This window comes from Bubalus kerabau, chromosome 1, assembly GCF_029407905.1.
Source record: "Bubalus kerabau isolate K-KA32 ecotype Philippines breed swamp buffalo chromosome 1, PCC_UOA_SB_1v2, whole genome shotgun sequence".
Lineage (NCBI taxonomy): Eukaryota > Metazoa > Chordata > Mammalia > Artiodactyla > Bovidae > Bubalus > Bubalus kerabau.
Genome location: NC_073624.1, coordinates 251,017,543 through 251,040,577, shown reverse-complemented (window position 1 = coordinate 251,040,577; position 23,035 = coordinate 251,017,543). Strand labels below are relative to the sequence as shown.

Here is a 23,035-nt window from a genome sequence, read left to right as displayed (position 1 = left end):
TCACTGGAGACCACGATAAGCCCAGTTTCAATGTAGTGATGAGGGTGACAGTCGCATAAAAGTGGATTCAGTATGTAGCAGGAAGAGAGAAATTGGAGGCAACGAGGGTGTCAAACTCTTTCAAAGAGTTCTGCTCTAAAGGGAAAGTAAGAGATGAAGTGGTAACTGGACGGGGAATAGGGGGAGGTCAAAGAAATGCTGCTGCAAATGAGTGTTGGCTATGATGAACTGTCCATCCCTGCCGAGGGACAAAGAAAACAACTCTGCTGGCACCTGTGAGCAGAGAGTATTGGCTGTTGCCAGGTACTATCTATTATACCCAACTATCAGGTATAATCTTGAGTTTAAAGACACAGTGCTAGGGAATAGAGTAATCGGATATTCTTTGTACACAGTAGGATGCTTATCAAAAAAGTAAAACAGAATTACTTACTAAAGATACCTTCAACTGTGACTACTGCCAGTTCTCTGTCATTTCTAATATTCTATAAATAATCTGACATTACAAATAACTTTGACATCAGTAATATTTTCTCCGCTCAAATTTGTCTTCTCAGTTTTATTCTGTACATTTATTCTGTATCTGTTTAAGACACATGGTTCAAAATGCATCCGTTAAATTGAAGATGAAGTCACTTCACTTGGTTCAATTTGAATTCTCCCATCTTGCTTATTTTCATACTGTTTGGCATTAGACAAATTAGTAAGCTCTAGTTTCAAAACAGACGTTTTTGAGCATTAATAATTTCTGTAAAAATCTGTTCAGTAGAAAAGAGTATTCTATATAGTTTGGACATAAGTAATTTTAAATAGACTTCATGTTTGCAGGTAAGTAACCAAGCAAATATGAAGCATAACATTTCATTTCTAAAGAAAGTAAATATATATATATGTAATAATCTGCCACTTGTATCAGAGACCAAGCCCATAGGCAAGTTTCTATAACAAATGTTATCACTGCTTGTGAATTTGAAAAGACTGTTGCTTAATCAGTAGAAACTTCCCTAGCATATCAAGATATCAGAAGGATAAGAACAACGTAAATTTTTTTTTTTTTTAACCTAATGGTATGTTTAGGTTAAATTAAAGTGTCTATCTCCAACACTGTCATCTGGAACAAGTTTAGATGGAAGCATGAATATAAAATAGGGAAAATGCTGGGGAAGAGGGAAATACTTTTGCATCCTTCAATGAAAAATTAAGAGTAATTTTAAAAACTTATTGTTTTGGCTTCTTTTTTGAGTCAGCCTAATACTTTACCCTGAATTATAAATCTTACATATTTATTTTCATACCCACGGTGATTTTTTTAAACTATATAATGTGGGGTTGATCTGTCCTTGTGACTTGAGTCAGTGATAGTAGGCAGCACAGAGCCAAATTCAGCTTATATAGGACTCCAGCTACTTGTCCCACAGACACCAAAAAAAAGTGTTTTTGTGTATTTATGAATATAAATTGATCTAAAACAGTTTATTAACGTTTTTATAGATTGTATTCAAACTTCTGTTAGTTGATTAGACCAGAAGGCAGCTTGGAGGAAGCTTGGTCATTCACAATCGACAAGTCCATTGCCAAAAACCAGTATCTAATATATGGTAATAAAAGCTTGAGAAATTGTCTCATCTTTTTGAAAAGACCCATAATAGAAGTGAGCAATTTGGATGCTTAGACTAAATCTATAGCCAAAGAATCAACCTGCTTATAACTCTGTGCTGAACTGGATTAGCCTTGCCCAAAAAACATCTTACTTTACAGTTATTTTATGTGCATTAAGTGTTGTTGATGATAGAATATCTAAGATGTATGGAAAATAAACTATATATTTATGCTTATTAGCAGAATATGCCAGCACAAGCATGTCATTTTGTGAGCTAAATTAGTTTAATACTAGTTGGAATTAAGATGTGTTAATCAAGAGTGTCTTATCCACTGGGGTGTCAGTAATGTCTGATGGAGATTTTCCTGAAAAACAGAAAAGGAACTGAACAAATTAAGATATATGAATTGTAAAGTAACTTTGAAGAAATTCAGTTGATGTATAATTTATGCTTTATTACTTCTCCACAGAAAACTCATGAAGCATCTCATGGAATTATAAAAATAAAAATGTGAACAGTTTTACTATATGTGCGATGGCAGAAACAAATGTACAAGTCACAACACTGATGCTTTTTTCCAAAATAATATTCTCAATATTGTTTATTATTGATAGCATAGGCTTTCAACTCATCACAATTAAGGAAAAAGATTTACTTCTCAGTGAAATTTCAAATAGCAAAACAGAGAATAGAAATCTATATAGGAGAATCATATAAAGAGAATTGAACTAAACTAAAAAAATGGACACAAAATGAATAAAAAAGGCAATGTTTAATTTTTAAGACAATGTTTATGCTTGGGATAAAAATCTCATAGTGAACATATTTTTATTACCTTTACAGGACTATAATTATAACCTTCCATATTTATCAATTTAAAAAAATTGTTTTCAAGAAAAGTTTTTCTGTTGAAAGATTCTAGAATAATTTTTGTCACAGACTTTTATATTATTTCTGTGTGTCTGCCTAAAACAGTACATAAAAAATATCAGAAGATTAATCTGTTTCAAGTCATATCTGCACAGGACCAAGTAAGGTAGATATTTGATCTTTATGTAATTAATATAGTTACTGAAGATAACCCATATTTTTCCTATTTATCACTTTGTACCTTGTGTTTTTGCCTAAATATTGCTGAAAGCAAATTACTTTTTAGCAAATAGCCATTCTTCTTACACATTTTTGCACTAAAAATGGTTATGTGCTAAAGACAATATGATGTTAAGAAAGGAGAATGTTTAATACTTTTACACAGTGCCCAGCCTCTTCTTAATGCAAAGAAAATATGTAAGCTAAAACATTGTTTCTAAGACCTGAGGTTTATAGCTCTTTGAATATATTTAAGTCTAAAAAGAATAGAGTCTCATGTGTACATGCAGCACTCTAATAGACAAAACACCCCCACTGAAATGCCCCACTATATGAAATTGGTGGCATTTCTCATAGCTGGCCTCTGCTTCAGAGAAAAAAATTGGTAAGTTATCATACCTTTTTTTCCTCTAAATCATAGATTAACCTGACATCCTTCTATACCAAAAAGTGGTTACTAAATACTGGCACTCTGTAAAACTGCTTAAGAATCACTATTTTCAACCCTGAAACCCCAGAAACAGAGAAGCCTGAAAGCAGTAGGAGAGAGAATAAGACCTTCTTAGTCATCTTAGGAAGTGAAGTCGCTCAGTCGTGTCTGACTCTTTGCGACCCCATGGACTGTAGCCTACCAGGCTCCTCTGTCCATGGGATTTTCCAGCCAAGAGTACTGGAGTGGTTTGCCATTTCCTTCTCCAGAGGATCTCCCCAACCAGGGATTGAACCCAAGTCTCCTGCATTGTAGGCAGACTCTTTTACTGTCTGAGCCACCAGGGAAGTCATCTTAATCAGAAATTATCTTACATGTTGTTAATGTGGATATTGTCATTGTAGATATGGTCTTGGGGTCTCCAACACTTTGTTCCTTACCTAGTTTTATTAGGTCCTCTAAAAGATATGATTTATCCTACATAAACAAGCTGAATTTTCCCCTCTATACATATAAGCATTTTCTCGTTAGACAACCAAATATACTGTGCCAATACTGTTCCTTACCCTTTGCAATATCAATTGATGCTACTTATTTTTAACAAGACACATAAATTGGCCAGATGAGATTTTATACAAGAGAACCAAACTTTATTACACCTTCGCTGGTTTTTACAGTCTCTCATCAATGTTGTTCACTCAGTCAGCGAGCCAGCTATGCAAACAACCAAGTATTTATTGAATGTGAGTCTGCAAATTCTCTCTTATAATGTGCTAACTGCTTCCTTCCCTTCTTCCTGAACCTCATTATAAGTTATCACATTATAATGAACAGTTTCATTATAATGATAGTACTCTTCTACTAATACCATATCCATGTACCACCATTCCTAACCCGTCTTCTCTTCTTTTCCTGTATTTGACTTAAAAATAAATAAATGAACTGAAGACAACATATATTATCAAAGAAAGTGAAAGTCACTCAGTCGTGTCGAACTCTTTGTGACCAATGGAATTCTCCAGGCCGGAACACTGGAGTGGGTAACCTATCCCTTCTCCAGGGGATCTTCCTGACCCAGAAATGGAACCGAGGTCTCCTGAATTGCAGGCAGATTCTTTACCAACTGAGCTATCAGAGAAGCCCTATATTATCAAAACTCTACCAAAAATGTTCAAGGAGAGATAGAGCTTACTAGATTTATTTTATATTTCTGTTGTTGAATTTCATCTGTTGAATCAAGAACACATGCTAATTACTACTTTATGTGCAAATTAACTTGATTACTTGAAATACCATTGTCCTTTCAGCTTTTCAAAGTTGAATGGGAGCAAAGATAAAGAATTCCACATTAAATGAATGGTTGCAAGGTTGCTGAGGGGCCTAGGAGGAAGTGCCTTGTCAGGCAGTTTATTTATGGTCAGTTGGTCATGAGAATGTAGTATGTGTACCTGCCTTTATTCTGCAATACAAAGGTATTACTGTAGTGGGATGTTATATAGCTCTAAGAAAACTCAAGTGGCAGTTAAGAAATTTGACCTTTGGTTTGCTTTTACATAAAATGAGGAGGTTGACCTAGTTAAGTCTAAACACTTTTTGCTGTAAAATGTGTCAAAAAGGTGTATTGAAATAAAATTCTTTAGATCAGATGTTATTATAATCATACAATTACAGAACTTATAAAACTTCACTTGAGTAGTTTTGTGAAGTCATTTTTTAAGTGTGTATGTATTTTTTAGATTATTTCCTAAGTTCATATTTTCTTAAACTTTGTAGTTATGTATTTCTTTGTCATTTAAAAATACTATATTTTCAAAAATAGAAGCAAATTTCACAGTTTTATCCTCAAAAAAGTTCAGTATTTTAAATTGTATAACATACCTTTGACTTACAAATTTTCAGAGTTGTTAAGTGTCCTAAATGTTAGATTTGTTTATACTAAAGAACTTAGTAGTATTCTCTTCATCACTGATTTGTTCTAAATTGTCCTCCTAAAATAAAATGTAGTATATAGAAAATGTTTAAGATGGTATTTTGAAGAAGCATTTAGTTTTTTCAATGATTTTTAAATTTTCTTTATTATCAATTTGCTCTTAAAGATCAAGAGTTTCAAAAGCCATGTTGAAATATTTAAAATAAGGTGATTTGTACACTGCTACATCAATTTTAAGGATTCTTAGAAATACCGGTTTTATTTCATGGATTGATTACCTTGACATTAAGGTACTTGCTCTGATGTGGTTTTGTGCTCTTTTTCTGAAGTGGGTTCCCTTCATATCAAGGCACGTATCCCCCTGCAGTGTGCTCAGTCCTCTATGAGAACAGTGTGAACAATGTGCTCAGAAAACGGAGGGAAAGGAGCCTCTGGGCCTTCCTTAATGAGGGGGTGAAACTTAAACCAACCTCTGGAGGGTTAGTAGAAATTTACTTGGCAGAGAAAGGAGAGAACAGAGTTATCTCAAGAAATATTCTGCTGTTGATTATTAACCATATTTATGCTTTCTAGAAACTATTAAAATGTTAGAAGATATTAGTAAGGTTAACATTTGAGCAGTGTGTCATTTAAGATGTACAGTTTGATCATATATATATATATATATATATATATATATATATGAAAAGAGGTTAGGGCTTAAAATGGTTCTCACCACCTATAATTTCAGGATGGGTAAATTATTTGTAAAATAATTCCATGAGGGTGGAGTGGGTTCCAGGATTTTCAGAGAAGGAAAGATGAGAAAGAGCCAGTTCCTTCTAAATTTTAGAGAATTGAGATAAAGCACTAATGGCTTATGAAGATCAAATAAGAGGGAGACTACGACTTTCTACTAGCAGAAATGGAAAAGCATAAAGGAAAATCTCTTTTAGGAAAGCAGAAGTTTAATATTTCATGAATAATTCTTGATATAATGGAAAATAATAATTCTTTAAGATGGGATGACATTCATTCTGAAATAAACTATGATTCTAATGGTGTGATCTTTTCTCTAAAAGACTACTTGGAGGAAATGAGCTGGACACTTGGTTTATATTTCTATTAGTTTTTTTTTTTTTTCTCCTTTCATTTAGTCATCAAGTAATTTATTGATTTTTCTGGCTTTGTATATATTTTTATTGCTTCCACTTTGGCTTATCCCATTCATTCTAAGTAAATCACTGAAACATGTAGAAATGAGAATTTATGCCTGTAAATGTTTTCCATATGTCAGGGTACTAACTGTGCTACTCAGTTTATCTTATATATTATAAAGAACCTTAGGAAACCCTAATTTGGAAAGCTTTTTTAAAAGCATAGCCTTGAGTTTCAGTCATTCATAGCACTACATGTTCTATCAAATAGGGATGATGTAATATGACTTCTGAGGGAAGGCACCAGATTGAAATATTGGGTTTTTTTTTTTTTTTTTGGTTTTCATTGATATTTGCCATTTGGTGAAGAGAACATTCTATTTCTTCCAGATTAGTGGACTGTAGAAAATAATTTTTCCAGAAAATCGTTTCTCCTGTTAAATTTTAGGATTTTTCAAAGTTCACAGTCCTAAGCAAAAGGCAGTGATCTTTATCTGGTTTGTTCACTGATATGTCCAGCCACTGACAACAGTGGCTTTGTGGGTGTTAAGTAAACATTTGGTGAATGAACAAATCTCTAGCATACCTTTTAATCAATAAGCATAGCTTTTTTATTCTCTCTATTGACCTTTGATCTGAACAAAGAGCATCATTGTTGAAGTATATTTTTTTCTTCAACTAGGTTTTTCTTTTTCTCTGGAAAGCATGGGAATAAACTTCTCTAGCTCCTTGAGAAAGATAGTTTGTGCCTTAGGAACATACGCTGATATCCCACCCCAGTCCCATCTACACGCTTCAAATATTTATAGCTGTAGTACGCTAACCTTTACACTTAGGGGTAATGTTGGAAATAATTAACACAGAATCATGGGACTTTTTAAATTATTATTTCCCAAGAGACTTTTGAGATCATCTAGTCTAACTCTCATTTTAGATTGAGAAAGCTGAAGCCCTGAAAGGTTTTTAATTTAGGGTCCCTCTGCTAATTAGTGGACATACAAAAACTAGAATCCAGGCCCCATTGGACTCCCAGTCAGATGTTTTTTCTGCACGCATTATAACTGTTTAGCCCGTTTTTTCAGGGGAAGGCTTTTTCCATTTAAAATATTGATTCATCCTCCTGACATCTTCAGGCAAATGTTTTGATTTCCCAACTATGAAAAAGAATTCCCCGAATATAAAGAGTAAGCACACTCTCATAGCTAAGGGCTCCTTTGAGGAGTCTGTTCTTTCCAGGTTATCAACAGAGAGAGTACTGACAGGTCTGTCAACAGATGTAGAGGCTTCCCAGGTGGTGCTAATGTTAAAGAACCTGCCTGCCAACGCAGGAGATGTAAGAGATGCGAGTTCAGTCCCTGGGTCAGGAAGATCGCTTGGTAGAGGGCATGGCTACCTGCTCCAGTATTCTTGCCTAGAGAATCCCATGGAGCCTGGCGGGCTACAGTCCATAGGGTTGCAAAGAGTCAGACACGACTGAAGCAACTTAGCACACACGCACATACTATCGGTAGGTAATCTCTTATATTAGCATTTTACCATAAATTAATTTAAACTTGTTTTAATATCTTGAATTATATTTGAAAACAAATTGACTTCTGAATAGTGAAATACAAATATAGTAGAATGTTCTGTTTCTAATACTAAACTATTGGTTCTGTTATTGTGTCTGCACTTCAACAAGCAGTTGAGGACCTCAGTGCTTAACTGAATAACTTAAGAATCAATCTGAATATTAAGGGCTACAGTGCTAATTTAGTATTAAAATGCTTTACCCAAAGAAAAATCCTTTACGCATTTTTTATATTTATATTTTAAGGAAAAGTAGTAGATTGTTATCTAAATTAACTAGCTTTTTGTTATTTTCTGCTTTAATTGTATAGCAATAGATTTAAAATTATAAGTGGGTTTCAATTTTGTTTTTTACCGCCACCCACCCCACCCCCCCCCCCCCCCCCCCCCCGCCAAAGAAAAAAGTGAACTTCTTGGAGGAGGGCATTCAAGGGGAAGTAAATTTAAAAGAGACTCTCCCTCCCTATCTTATTCCAGAGGGGCCTTCAGGTTCACAACCACATGCACGGCCCCTCTGTCTCAGTAGTGTCTCGATGGGGCCTCATGTTCAGATAAGAGAGTACAACAGTCCTGTTAAAACACACTTATTCGCAATGCCACTGATTAGAGAAAAATTTCTCTTTTTAAATAGTCCATTTATATTAATACTGTAACATTATTTTACATTCAGAGGAACATACAATCTCAAATTCTCTGTCCCAAACAAGGTGCATTTCGATGTCTACCAGGATTTAGTAGCGTTAACAATTTCTACCTTGTATTCCACTTTGAAGTGATTTTATTATAGACAGGAATTATCAGTAACCTATTTTTATTTATCCATGTCTCAAACACTAAATTGATACTGTATTTTGGCTTAGTGACTATGTCATAAAACACTTTGTGAAAGAAAGCCAACCATTCCAAAATCAGTGACACCACACTTATTAAATTGTTTAAATGAGTCCAGGACAGTTTCACAAATGAAATTAGGTGATCAGGAAAGTAGCAGAGGAAGTGTGAATATTGAGCTTCTAGTTGACAGTATAGTTAACTAATTAATCCAATTTAGAGCAGCACTTAAGAATTGGTAGTCAACTTTGATCAAATGTGTAAAAACTAAACATTTTTTAAGTGTTTAAACTGGAAAATCCATTTAAGTTTTGCCAGCTGAAGTTGACACTATTACCTGAATAACCCACTGTTTCTGTCTATTTAAAACGATCTCCTAAGACAATGTTAACATGAGAACACAGTGAGCAAAAAGCCAAATTCCTGAATTCTGAAGTTCTCATTGATGTGTCCGAGTCTCCAAAAGAGAAAGTCTATACCACATAAATTTGTTATAATTTTATTTTTCAGATGCTGCTTGTAAAATAACCCTAGAAAATATGTGTAGCAGGTCTAATTTCTAAAAATATTTGTAGAAAGTATTATAAAAATGAAATTTAGAATTATGTGAATTACTATAGAATTGGGTTGTACAAGTCTTCAGTGAATTCATTCTTAATATTTTAATTAATATTCAACCCTTCAGAGTTGATAATTTGCTTACATTACATGTAATTATGTATTATAATAAAATCAATTACATTTATAAAAATGGAATTTTGAATAATTATTTAAATTTGTGCTCAAAGCTAAGTGTCAAAAATATTCTTCCACTCAACATTGAAAAATCATCAAAATGATTCTTGTAGCATATTTTTCAGATAGTTTTGGGACCATCAGAGTCAGCACATCTTAGCAGCCTCTGAATCATCTAACAAAATAATCAACTTGTATTTTAATATAAGGACATTTTTCTGTTAATAAATGTACACACCTCATAACATATACACACTACTATTCATAAAATAAACAACAAGGATTTGCTGTATAGCACAGGGACTATATTCAATATCTTATAATAGCCTATAATGAAAAATAAATAAGTATATATATATGGTTGCATATATATGTATGTGTATCATTGAATCACTTTACATCTGAAACTAACACATTATAAATTAACTATACTTTGAAAAAAACTGTTTATTAAAAATGTACATACCTCATACATAGTCTGCTAGGTTCAAAATATGCAAAGAAATTTCAACTTTAAAATTTATAATCAATTTAGAATTACAACAAACTGTTAATGAAAGAAAGCTGAAGGTTTTCTAACTACAAATGTCCCTTGGGAAAGAAATGCCTTTACCATTTTAAACAGAACAAAAAAAGAAAAGATGAAGAAATTTGGCAACTTTAAAATTATTAGAGGAAAACAAAAACCAAATTGGGTAATTTGGTCCAAAGAATATACTCAGAATCCAACTTGTATAATGATGTAGCCAGTAATCCTCTTCCTGAAGTCGTTACTAAAATTCAGTTGCCTGAATTTCTTAATCTTACCTTTTGCCAATTATATGGCATTATCTTAATAATAATTCACATTTTTTAAAAATTTGGCAGTTTTTCCAGATATTTTACAAACTAAAAATATAGGACGGTAATTTTTCTCAAAAGCATTTATTCTACTGAAATTAGCCACAGAAGTAAATTGGATTTATGTTTTGTATAATTCTAAAATTGTTCAAAGCAGTTTATTTTCAGATATGTATTTTACATTTTTTTTGTTTTATTTATTTGTTTTACTTCAATAGCCTTTTATGTCACCTCGATACCCTGGAGGTCCAAGGCCCCCGTTGAGGATACCTAACCAGGTAAGATTTTATGTGTGCTACTGAAGTTGGATGTTTTGGTGTTTTTGTTTTTTCTAAAGAGTCAATAAAGATCTTGACAATGTCACATATATTTCTTTCTTATAAAAATGCTAAATTATCCTTCATTTCATTTTATGGTACTTCTAAGGGATGTATAATCTACATCAACGGTTTGCCCATAGTTTGGTTGACTTTTTGTGAATAAAATTGTACTGGAACGCTGCCACATTCATTCATTCATGCATTGTCTGTGGCTTCTTTTACACTGCAGTAGGAGATTTGAGTCACCATGGAGATGGTAGGTGGCCTGCAACCCTAAAATATTTATTATCTAGATATTTACAGGAAAAAGTTTGCTGACCCTTAGAGTCTACCATATACTTTGATCCAAACCTTCAAAATATGTACGATTTTGGTAAATGCAGATTACACTGTAAAGGATGGCAGTGAAATTTTCTATGAACATACTTAAGTTTATTTTTATATTATACAGTTACAATAACATGGCTGTAACATATCAATTTAGCCCAATTATAGTCACGTATCTGGCATATAACTAGCTTCTTCTAGGAGGGTTAGGTCAGTAGTTAACAGTAGATTGTCCAACTATTTTTACCTATAAGAGTTCTGAGATTTCATAGATTTTTGTCCTCAAATAGTTTATCAATAGCATAAATATTTATTTGCTAAAGAGAATAAAGCACAGTTTTTACTTGCAGGTATGTTATAGTTTTAAGTTTAGACTAGAGACTGTGTGTGTGTGTGTGTATATAAAACAAGAGGAAATTAAGTGCTTAAGTGTTTGAAATATTTACGTTAAGATAATTGTTTTGTCACTTTCAATTGTGTTTATCATCATTTACCCAGATCTGAAGTAAAGCCTGTTATCACAATAAATTTTTTCTTCTCTAAAAAATTTCTGCTTGCTTCCTGACCAAAAAATGAAACAAGAAAATTGTGTTTTCTTTGATAGCACATTTGATAAAACTGAGCTTTGCTTCCCCTCTCCTCTTACTGAAATTAATGTCCTTGAAGTGTCCTAACATACAACAGGGCACGCCAGCACCCACAGTCATCCCCAGGTGAGACCTTTAAGCAGGCAGCAGCGCTGCATCATCCCACTGCTACAGAGCTGAAGTCCTCACGTTAGCAGCTGGAGGAGTTTTCTCCTTCAGGCCGAATCTGCATTCAGTACATAGGACCAGGGGAACATGGCAGGAAATAGGAAAAAGAAGTACACAGATGCCAAGTGTTTCAACATATGGGGAGTTTTATTTTCTCTGTGGGTGAACCTGTGTATATTGACAGTCAGATCTGCTTATAGGTGCCTGAGCCTTTTAAATTTCCTTTTTAAGGACAAAAAGTATGTATCTTTCACTGCAGTTTTCATGGTGTTTCAGACATCCCACCCATAGATATATCCATAGATATATGAGGTGTGTAAGCCTGGCGTGCTGTAGTTCATGGGGTCGCAAAGTCAGGCATGGCTTAGCCACTAAATAGCAAGAATCTACATTAGGGAAATCTGAATTTCCCTATGTATGTGAGAATTTTCTGCTCCATTATTCCATATGAATTATGAAAATACCTTGGAATTACTGTAATTGCATCCATTTGACACTGCTGAAATGCCTGCTACATAAAAGATACTAGGCTAAGTTCCACATCCAAAGAAACTGACAAAATGCAAGACTTTTGGAAAGAGGAGTGGATTGGTGGTAGAAATGTGGAATTCTAAATCTAGGCTGTTTGAAATATTTTTGAAGATCTAATATATAATGCTTTTGGATTTTTAAAAGAGGCAATTAAAAAGTTAAAGGTAATAAAGAGTTACAATATGCATTCTTTTTTGTCAATAATTTTGAAGTCTTTACCTAAGTATATTTTAAAACAATTGTACTCTTTTGAGTGGCCCTTTTTTGTCCTCCTCCCCATGTATAGTTAAGCTTTATTAATCCAAACATCTTTCAAATTTATAATAATTTACATTTATACTATTGTTTTTAAAGAACTTTGAGCAAACTGTTAAACTTTTCCTAAAACAACATTTACGCTGTTAACTAGTAGCACAACATTTTCAAACAACAAAAAACAGTTCTTCAATTTCATTATGTAGTCATTACAGTAGAATGGGCAATGCTATTTTTGGAGATTAATTGGAATGATGTCTATTAAAACAAATGTTAAACTTTTAAATTTAGTCTATTTAAAATGATCAAAACTTTATTTTATTGGTAGACTGTATCTAAGAAAATAAAAAGTAAACTATTAACTTCTTCAGTGGTGTTGACTAGTCATTTGAATATGCAAAAGACTTGCCTTTAATAAAGAGCTTCTCCAGAATTTACAGTTATTTCTGAGGCGGTTTTCATGATTCTGGACTAAATACACAATGGCTTATCCTGTTTGTATATTTACAGGACTGAGTATTTGGAACATGGTATAATATCACTATGCCCAAAAATGCAGGAAGGGGTAATAGTGTCTAAAATGATGAAAGGTCAAGTAAAATTACAAAAATCTGCAAGGTTGCAAAGAATAAATACCTATGGGAAAACACATGGAACAGAAATCACACTGGAATTGGTTCAGCTGTCAGAATAGGTTGGTGGTGTTGAAGCATCCATAACCTGGAGGTCTTTATCCTTCTCATAGATAAAATGTTTAATCTGAAAAATTCAGTGTTCATTCAACACTGCTAAGGAAACCAAGACAGCCAGAAGTACAGAGACTGTTAGTGAGTGGCACCAAGAATAAGTTATTGATTTATTGACACTATAGAATTAGAATTTCTCACCATTCCTGAAACTCTGTTAACAGGTATATTGGCTCACAAGTGTATATTATTGTTGACTTCCTATTTGTTGTTATTAAGCATCCTCATCATTCGTGTTATTTTCTGTCAAAGTGAAGATCTTTTATAAAGCAAAGAATGTGTCCCAAAATTTGTGACTAGTTAAGTCTCAATGGAATACATTTGACATGTTGACAAATATGAGAATATAATATTAACCCACAAAATGTATAAATTCATTTTTCCTGATACTATGGGTTTAAAGAATCTAGTGATCATACCCTTTTGATGAATAAAACCATCATCTGGTCATCCTGGGACTGATCAAAATGTTTTTAAAAAGTAAAGATTTGACTTACCAAAAGACAAACACTGGTGACTAAAGAGTTAAATGTGGGTTAAGAGTCATTTTGAAAGACAACTTGACCTTGATCAAGATTTCTATAGGATTAGTGATAATAGCAGATAGACTTGTCAATTGTTCTAATACTTTAAAACAAACAAGAAAAAAAATACTTTTGAAGAAAATTATTTCCAGTGATAAAACATGGTATTACCAATGAAATTTAGAAATTTAGCAAAACAGAAATAAATCTCTTAACAAGTATAATAATAAATATGCAAAATAAATAATTTTATAAACATTAAAAAAATAAATTTAGAATTAGAGTATTAAACTAGAATCACTTCGACTTAAAAAAGGAAGAACTTCAAGCTCACAATTGAAAATAATGTTGTTTAATCATACATTTTCACCCTTCCTAATTTACTTCTTTATAACTTTTGATAGTATTGACCACTTCTTGAAACTCCACTCATGCACTCTGAAATAAATGGTCCCAGTCTGCCTGCTAATTTTTTAGCTATTCAGGTTCTTCCTTTCTTATCTCATTGGTATTTTAAGAAAATTATCTTTGTTTTTGACCTTTTTTCTTCTCAATTCTTGAAATCTAGTACATTCTTATGACTTTGTCATTGATGATTCCTAAGATTGTCCAATGAAAAATTTCTTTTATTCCTTGGATAAGTATTTATTACTCTGAACAGGCACAGATAGCTTCCAGTCTCTGAACTTACAGTTTATTGGGGATACAGAGCAGATGGATGACAAACCATGAGCATATAAAAGTGAGGTATAAGGATCTATAAAAGTACCTAAGAAGCCCTCACTTCCTCTGCATGCTAAGATATTCAAGGAGGCAGGGAGGAGTCGTATGGAAGTGGTAGATAATGGTATTAAAGATAATTAAGATAATGAAAGCCAGGCATCTCAGTGTTGGAGAAACTGTTGACTGATACACATAAAAGGAGGAAGAAGGCTAAATATGATCCTCAGTACTGAGTACATGAATTGAAAAAAAAAAAGGAAAACTGAAAGAGGTTTGGAATAAAAAAGTCAGAATGTCAGTGGCAAGAAATTAGCCTGGAAAGGTAAGCAGGAAACAGATCATTTAATCAGAAATCAATAAATAGACATTGAGTGTGCTTGTAAATAAACAAACAAAAATCAAAGGATTACAAAAGTACTGCATCCCAATATAACAGTTAAGGAAATAGTTCTGATCTGGATATAGAAATTCTTTAATAGCACATTTTCTTTGAAATATTTAAAATTTTAAACAAATTAAAGTATTTTTGTTTTTAAATTAAATTAGTGAACATTCATAGAAATTCTTGCCAGGATTATGTCAGGTTTAATCCTTGTCAGAATTATGTGTATATATATGTATATATACATTTTTCATAGGGTCAGTATATTTAAATCATTTATAGCTTGGTCCAGGTCTAAGTGCTGCTCAGATGACTATTTGAAACTTTTAATTCAGCATGTAACCAGTATTACAGCTCTGCGTAAAATAAACCATATTTGTTAATCTCCACCTTTCTTCAGTTCTAGTTCTCTTTCCACTCAGCAGATTGTTTGAACTTAACTGGAGTATTATTTTTCTAAATAGTTTCTTAGGGAAAATATGATTATTCAAAATAATATCAATTGGCCCCTTGACATTTTAGTTCTGCTTCTATTATAATCCCCAGTGAGTAAAATAATCTGTAGAAATAATTTACATTTAAGAATAAAAATTAGTTATTTTTGTATCCTTAATAAATTGATTTTGGGGAAGGGCATTAAACTTCTCAGGGATAAATAGAACAATTTTTGCCTAGATTTTGTTTCCAACAATAGCTCTTTTGTTTGCCACAAAATTGGGCAAAGTGGAATCATTTTAAAACTAAGAAATTATACTGAGTGTACAGACCTATAAAGTTCACAAAATGTAAAATAGAAGTCTTATGAGGACACCTCTGATGGAGGTACTAGGTACTCATTGGTGTGAACTGTGCTTGAGGTTGCCATTTTTATGCCAAGACCTGGCCCCAACCCGACAGCCAGAAGGCTCCAGAGCTGGAATGCCTCAAGCCAAACAGCCAACAGAATGGGAACACAGTCCCACCCATCAGCAGACAGGTTGCCTAAAGTCATCCTGAGCCAACAGCCACCTCTAATGACCTCTACACATAGCCCTTGACACAGCTCTGCCCGCCAGTTCCACCTACCACTGGGCAGGCAACAGTCCCTCCTTCCAGGAAGCCTGCATAAGCCTTTTAGACCAGCCCTATAGGGCAGGCAACCAAAAGCAAGAGGAATTGTAATCCTGCAGCCAGTGGGACCACAAACACAGAAAGTTAGACCAAATGAGGTGGCAAAGAGATATGTTCCAGATGAAGGAACAAGGTAAAACCCCAGAAGAACAACTAAGGGAAGTGAAGATAGGCTGTCAACCCAAAAGAGAATTCAGAGAAATGATGGTAAAGGCGATCCAGGATCTCAGAAAAAGAATGGGGCACAAATCGAAAAGATACAAGAAATTTTTAGCAAAGAACTAAGAAAATATGAAGAACAGAGATAAACAGTAGAAAAAAATGAAAAATACACTAGAAGGAATCAGTAACAGTATAAATGAGGCTAAAGAACATACACATGAGCTAGAAGACAGAATGGTGGAAATAACTGCTGCAGAACAAAGAATGAAAGGAAATGAGGACAGTCTAAGAGACCTCTGGGACAACAACAGAAAAATAAACCAACACATTCATATTTTAGGGGTCTCACAGGAGGAGAAAGAGAGAAAGGGTCTGAGAAAATATTTGAAGATATAGTAGCTGAGAACTTCCCTAATAAGAAAAAGGAAACAGTCACTGAAGTCCAGGATGTGTAGAGAATCCCATACAGGGTAAATCCAAGGAGAAACACACGGAAACACAAATTGAGAAAAATTAAAGACAAAGAAAAAACATTAAAAGTAACAAGTGAAAAGCAACCTATAACATACAGGGGAACTCCCATTAAGGTTATCAGCTGATTTTTCAGTAGAAACTCTGCAGGCCATAAGGGAATGGCATGATATATTTAGAGTACTGAAAGGGAGAAATCAACCAAGACTACTCTATCCAGCAAGACTCTCACTTAGATTAGGTGGAAAAAGCAAAAACTTCACAGACAAGCAAAACTTAAGAGCACTACCAAACCAGCTTTATAACAAATGCTAAAAGAACCTTCTCTAGGTAGAAAAGGCCACAACTAGATACAAGAAAATTAGAAATGGGAAAGTTCACTGGTAAAAGCAGACATACAGTAAAGGTGGGAAGTCATCCAACAAGTAAGATATCAAATCCAGCAATCATAAGAAAAAAGTAAAAATGCAGGATATTGGAAATGCATTTGAAATTAAGAGACTAGCAATTTAAAACAGTCTTGTGTATACATAAACTGCTATATCAAATCCTCATGGTAACCACAAATCAAAAATCTACAATAGATAAACACACAAAAAAGAAAAAGGAATCCAAACACAACACTAAAGACAATCATGCAACTACCAGAGAACAAAAGACAAAGAGAAGGGGAAAAAGACCTATAAAAACAATCCCAAAACAATTAGCAAAATGACCATTAAGAACCTATATATCAGTATTACTTTAACCCTAATGATTAAATGCTCCACCCAAAAGACATAGACTGGCTAAATGGTTACAAAAGTAAGACCCATATATATGCTGTCTACAAGAGACCCACTTTAGATCTGCTGCTGCTGCTGCTGCTAAGTTGCTTCAGTCGTGTCCGACTCTGTGCGACCCCATAGATGGCAGCCCACCAGGCTCCGCTGTCCCTGGGATTCTCCAGGCAAGAACATTGGAGTGGGTTGCCATTTCCTTCTCCAGTGCGTGAAAGTGAAGTCGCTCAGTCGTGTCCAACTCTTCGCCACCCAATGAACTGCAGCCTACCAGGCTCCTCCGCCCATAGGATTTTCCAGGCAAGAGTACTAGAGTGGGGTGTCATTGCCTTCTCTGACTTTAGATCTAGGGACACATAAAGAGTGAAAGTGAAGGGATGGAAAAAGATTTCCCATGCAAATGGAAATTTTTTTTAAAACACTGGAATAGTAATGCTCATATCAGACAAAATAGACTTTAAAAAATGTTATAAGAAGGATACTGCATATGATCAAGGGATCAATCCAAGAAGATAATAACAATTGTAAACATATATGCACCCAACATAGGAGCACTTCAATATATATAAGGCAAATATAGTCATAAAAAGAGAAACTGACAGTAACACAGTAAAAGTGGGGGACTTGAACATCCAACTTACATCCATAGACAGATCATCCAAACAGAAAATCATTAAGGAAACACAGGTCTTAAACAACATATTAGACCAGATGAACTTAATTGATATTTATAGAGCATGCCATCCAAAGGCAGCAGAATACACATTCTTCTCAAATGCACATAGAATATTCTCCAGGATAGATCACATACTGGACCATAAAGCAAGCCTCGATAAGTTAAAGAAAACTAAAATTATATCAATCAACTTTCCTGACCACACTGCAATAAGAGTACAAATCTACAAACAAAAACTGTGGCAAAAAAAAAAAAACACATGGAAGCTGAACAGTATGCTACTAAACAATCAGTAGATCACTGAAGAAATCAAAGAGGAAATCAAAAAATTCCCTAGAGACAAATAAAAATGAAAATACAACAATCCAAAACCTATGGGACACAGCAAAAGCAGTTCTAAGAGAAAATTATAGTAATACAATCTTACTACAAGAAACAAGAAAAATTTCAAATAAATGACCTAACCTTATACCTAAAGCAACTAGAAAAAGGACAAACAAAACCCAAAGTTAGCAGAGAAAAGAAATCATAAACTCAGAGCAGAAAAGAATGAGATAGAGACAAAGAAACAGTACAAAATATCAGTGAAACTAAAAGCTGCTTCTGTGAGAAGATAAACAAAATTGGTAAAGCTTTAGCCAAACTCATCAAGAAAAAAAGGGAGAGGGCTCACATCAATAAAAGCAGAAATGAAAAAGTTACAGTGAATACAGAAATATGAAGGATCATAAAAGACAAACAACATTATGCCAATAAACTGGACAACCTAGAAGAAGCGGACAAATTATTAGGTACAATCTTGCAAAACCAAATTAGGAAGAAATAGAAAATATGACTAGAACAATCACAAGCACTGATATCGAAACTTTGGTTTAAGAACCCCAAGCCAACAAAGAACCCCAGACCGGATGGCTTCACAGGTGAATCCTATCAAACATTTAGAGAAGAGTTAACATCTATCCTTTTGAAACTGTTTCAAAAAATTACAGAGATCAGAACACTCCCAAACTCATTCTTTGAAGCCAGCCTCAAACATGGTACCAAAACGATACAAAGATACTGCAAACAAAGTCACACGCCAATGCCACTGATAAACATAGTCACAAAATCCTAAACAAAAGGCTAGCACACCAAATCCAACAATACATTAAAAGGATCATACACCAAAATTGAGTGGGATTTATCCCGGGGATACAAGGATTGTTCCAATATCTGCAAATCAAATCAGTCAGTGTGATAACCACATTAACAAATTGAATTAAAGCCATATGATAATCTCAGTAGATGCAGAAAAAGCATCTGACAAAAATCTATTATCAGTTTATAATTAAAAAAAAAAAAACTCTTCAGAAATTCAGCGTAGAGGGAACATACCTAAACAGGGTAAAGCCATATATGAAAGACACACACAGAGCATCATACTCAACAGTGAAAAGCTGAAAGCATTTCGTCTTAAGATCAGGAACAATACAAGGATGTCCACTGTCACTACTTTTATTCAACATAGGTTTGGAAGTCCTAGCCATTGCAGTCAGAGAAGAAAATAAAAAGAATCCAAGTTGGAAAAGAAAAAGTAAAACTGCCACTGTAGAGGTAGTGATACTGTACATAGAAAATCCTGGCCATACTACCAGAAAACTACTAGAGCTCAACAAATTCGGTAAAGGTGCAGACTACAGAATTAATACACAGAAATGTTGCATTTCTATACACTAAGAACAAAAGATCAGAAAAAGAAGTTCAGGAAGCAATGCCATTTACCATCACATCAAAAAGAATAAAACACCTAGAAATAAGGCTACCTAAGGAAGCAAACTGTATTCTGAAAACTTAAGACACTAATGAAACAAATGGAAGATGACACAGATGGAAAAATATACCATGGTTTTGGATTGAAAGAATACTGTCAAAATGACTATACTGCCCAAGGAAGTCTTCAGATTCAATGTAGTCCCTATCAAATTATCAATGGCAGTTTTTGTAGATCTAGAACAAAAAATCTTAAATTTTGACTGAAAATATGGAAAAATGAAAGACCCGAAATAGCCAAAGCAATTTTCAAAAAGAAAATGGAGCTGAAGGAAGGAATCAGGCTCCTTGACTTCAGACTGTACTATAAAGGTACAGTATTCAAAACAGTATAGGAGTGACATAAACAGAAATATATTTGGATCATGGAGAAAGCAAAGGAGTTCCAAAAAAACATCTACTTCTGCTCAATTGACTATACTAAAGCCATTGACTATGCTAAAGCCATTGACTGTGTGGATCACAACAAACTATGGAAAATTCTTAAAGAGATGGAAATACCAGACCATCTGTCTCCTGAGAAACCTGTGTGCAGGTCAAGAAACAACAGTTAGGACCAAACATGGAACTGACTGGTTCCAAATTGGGAAAAAGAGTATGACCAACCTGTATATTGTCACCCTGCTTATTTTACTTATATACAGAGTACATCACGTGAAATGTTGGCTGGATGACTCACAAGCTGGAATCAAGATTGCCAGGAGAAATATCAACAACCTCAGATATGCAGATAATAACTCTCTAATGGTAGAAAGTGACGAGGATCTAAAGAGTCTCTTGGTGAGGGTGAAAGAGGATAGTGAAAAAGCTGGCTTAAAACTCAACGTTAAAAAAACTAAGATCATGCCATCTGGTCTCATCACTTCATGGCAAATAGAAGAGGGGGGAAATGGAAGCAGTAACAGATTGTATTTTTTTGGGCTCCAAAATCACTGGTGATGGTGACTGCAGCTATGAAATTAAAAGATGCTTGCTCTTTGGAAAGAAAGCTATGACAAACCTAGATAGCGTATTAAAAAGCAGACACAACACTTTGCCAACAAATGTCCAAATAGTCAAAGCTATGGTTTTCCAGTAGTCATGTTTGGATGTGAGAGTTGGACCATAAAGAAAGTGAAGTGAAAGTCACTGAATTGTGTCTGACTCTTTGTGACCCCATGGGACTATACAGTCCATGGAATTCTCCAGGCCAGAATACTGGAGTGGGTACCCATTCCCTTCTCCAGGGGATCTTCCCAACCCATGGATCAAGCCCAGGTCTCCCTCACTGCAGGCAGATTCTTTACCAGCTGAGCCACCAGGGAAGCCCAGGAATACTGGAGTGGGGTAGCCTATCCTTTTTACAACAGATCTTCCTGACCCAGGACTCAAACTGGGAATCTCCTGCATTACAGGCAGATTATTTACTAGCTGAGCTATCAAGAATTGGTGCTTTCAAATTGGACTGCAAGGAGGTAAAACAAGTCAATATTAATGGAAACCAACCCTAAATATTCACTGGAAGGACTAATGCTAAAGCTGAAGCTCCAGTATTTTGGCCACTTGATACAAAGAGCCGACTCAATGGAGACGACCCTGGTGCTCAGAAAGATTGAAGACAAAAGGAGAAGGGGGCAGCAGAGAATGAAATGGTTAGATGGCATCATCAACTCAATGGACATTAATTTGAGCAAACTCTGGAGACAGTGGAGGACAGGGAAGCCTGGAGTGTTGCAGTCCTTTGGATCACAAAGAGTCAGACACAACTAAGCAACTGAACAACAACAAATCGATCAATGGATGGAGAAGAGCATCTTCAGTAAGAGGGTCTGGGAAAATTGAAGAGCTACATAGAATGAAATTAGAGCATTCTCTAACACCATGCACAAAAATAAACTCAAAAAGGATTAAAGACCTAAATGTAAAACCAGATACTATACAAAACTCTTAGAGGAAAACAAAGTCAGAACACTCTTTTACATAAATCACAACTTCTCTTTGGCTCCACCCCCTAGAGTAATGAAAATAAAAACAAAAATAAATGGGATCTAGTTAAACCTAAAAGTATTTGCACAGCAAAGGAAACCATAGACAAAACAAAAAGACAACTTGCAGAATGGGGAAAAATATTTGCAAATGATGCAACCAATAGGGGATTAATCTCCAAATGTCTACAAACAGCTCATGCAGCTTAAGATAAAGAAACAATAAAAATTAGATCTAAATAGATGTTTCTCCAAAGAAAACATACAGATGGCCACAAAGCACATGAAAATATGCTCCACATTACCAATTATTAGAGAAATGTAAATCAAAAATAGATATCACCTCACATCTGTCAGAATGGCCATTATCAAAGTCTACAAACAATAAATGCTGGAATGGGTGTGGAGAGAAGGGAACCCGCCTACACTGTTGATGGGAATATAAATTCATACAGTCACTATGGAGAATAGTATGCAGGTTCCTTAAATGTCTAAAATAGAGCTACCATATAATATCGCAATCCCGCTCAAGGACATGCAACTGGAGAAAACTATAATTTGAAAAGATTGTGCACCCCTGTGTTCATTGCAGTACTACTTAAGAGTAGCTAAGACATGGAAGCAACCTAAATGTCCATTTAGAGAGGAATGGATAAAGAAGATGTGGTACATATATACAATGGAATATTACTCAGCCATAAAAATAATGCCATTTGCAGCAACATGGATAGACCTAGAGATTATCATACTAAGTGAAGTAAGAGAAAGACAAGTATTGTATTATATCACTTATGTGAAATCTAAACACAGTGATACAAATGAACTTATTTACAAAGAGAAACAGATTCCCAGACTTCAAATGTGTGGTTACCAAAAGGGAAAGGTGTTGGGGGGAGATAAATTAGGAGGTTGAGATAAATATATACAGACCAGTGTACACAAGATAGATAATCAACAAGGACCTACTGTCTAGCACAGGGAACTCTACTCAATACTCTGTAATAACCTATAATAGAAAAGAATTTGAAAAGGAAGATACATATATTCAACATAACTGAATCACTATACTGTACACCCCAAAACTAACACATTATTGTAAATAAAATATAACCCAATATAAAAAAATACAGCTTGAAAAAAATCTTGTGAAATACTCAAATGCATTCTATAATTGTTAAAAGTTCTTATTTTATAAATAGTTACAGTACTTACTGCTTTTTATTTTTACTAAATATGCTAGGCACTTGGAGGTGTCCCAGGAAGTCAGCCATTACTTCCCAGTGGAATGGACCCAACTCGACAACAAGGTGACTGCTTTAAAGTAAAAGTTAAATTGATGT

General features: G+C 34.4%; 1 protein-coding gene across 8 annotated transcripts in view; it reads left to right on the top strand.

Annotated features, from left to right (window-relative positions):
* Positions 1 to 23,035, top strand: part of SSBP2 (single stranded DNA binding protein 2) — a 400,682-nt gene that overhangs the window by 322,779 nt on the left and 54,868 nt on the right. For all 8 annotated transcript variants that reach the window (XR_008707889.1, XM_055563053.1, XM_055563014.1 and 5 more), the window contains 2 exons: positions 10,380 to 10,439; positions 22,936 to 23,002. Coding sequence is in view for 7 of the 8 variants with exons in the window: in XM_055563014.1 (XP_055418989.1) it covers positions 10,380 to 10,439; positions 22,936 to 23,002 (127 nt within the window). In the remaining variant the exon portion in view is untranslated. The remainder of the gene's footprint in view (positions 1 to 10,379; positions 10,440 to 22,935; positions 23,003 to 23,035) is intronic.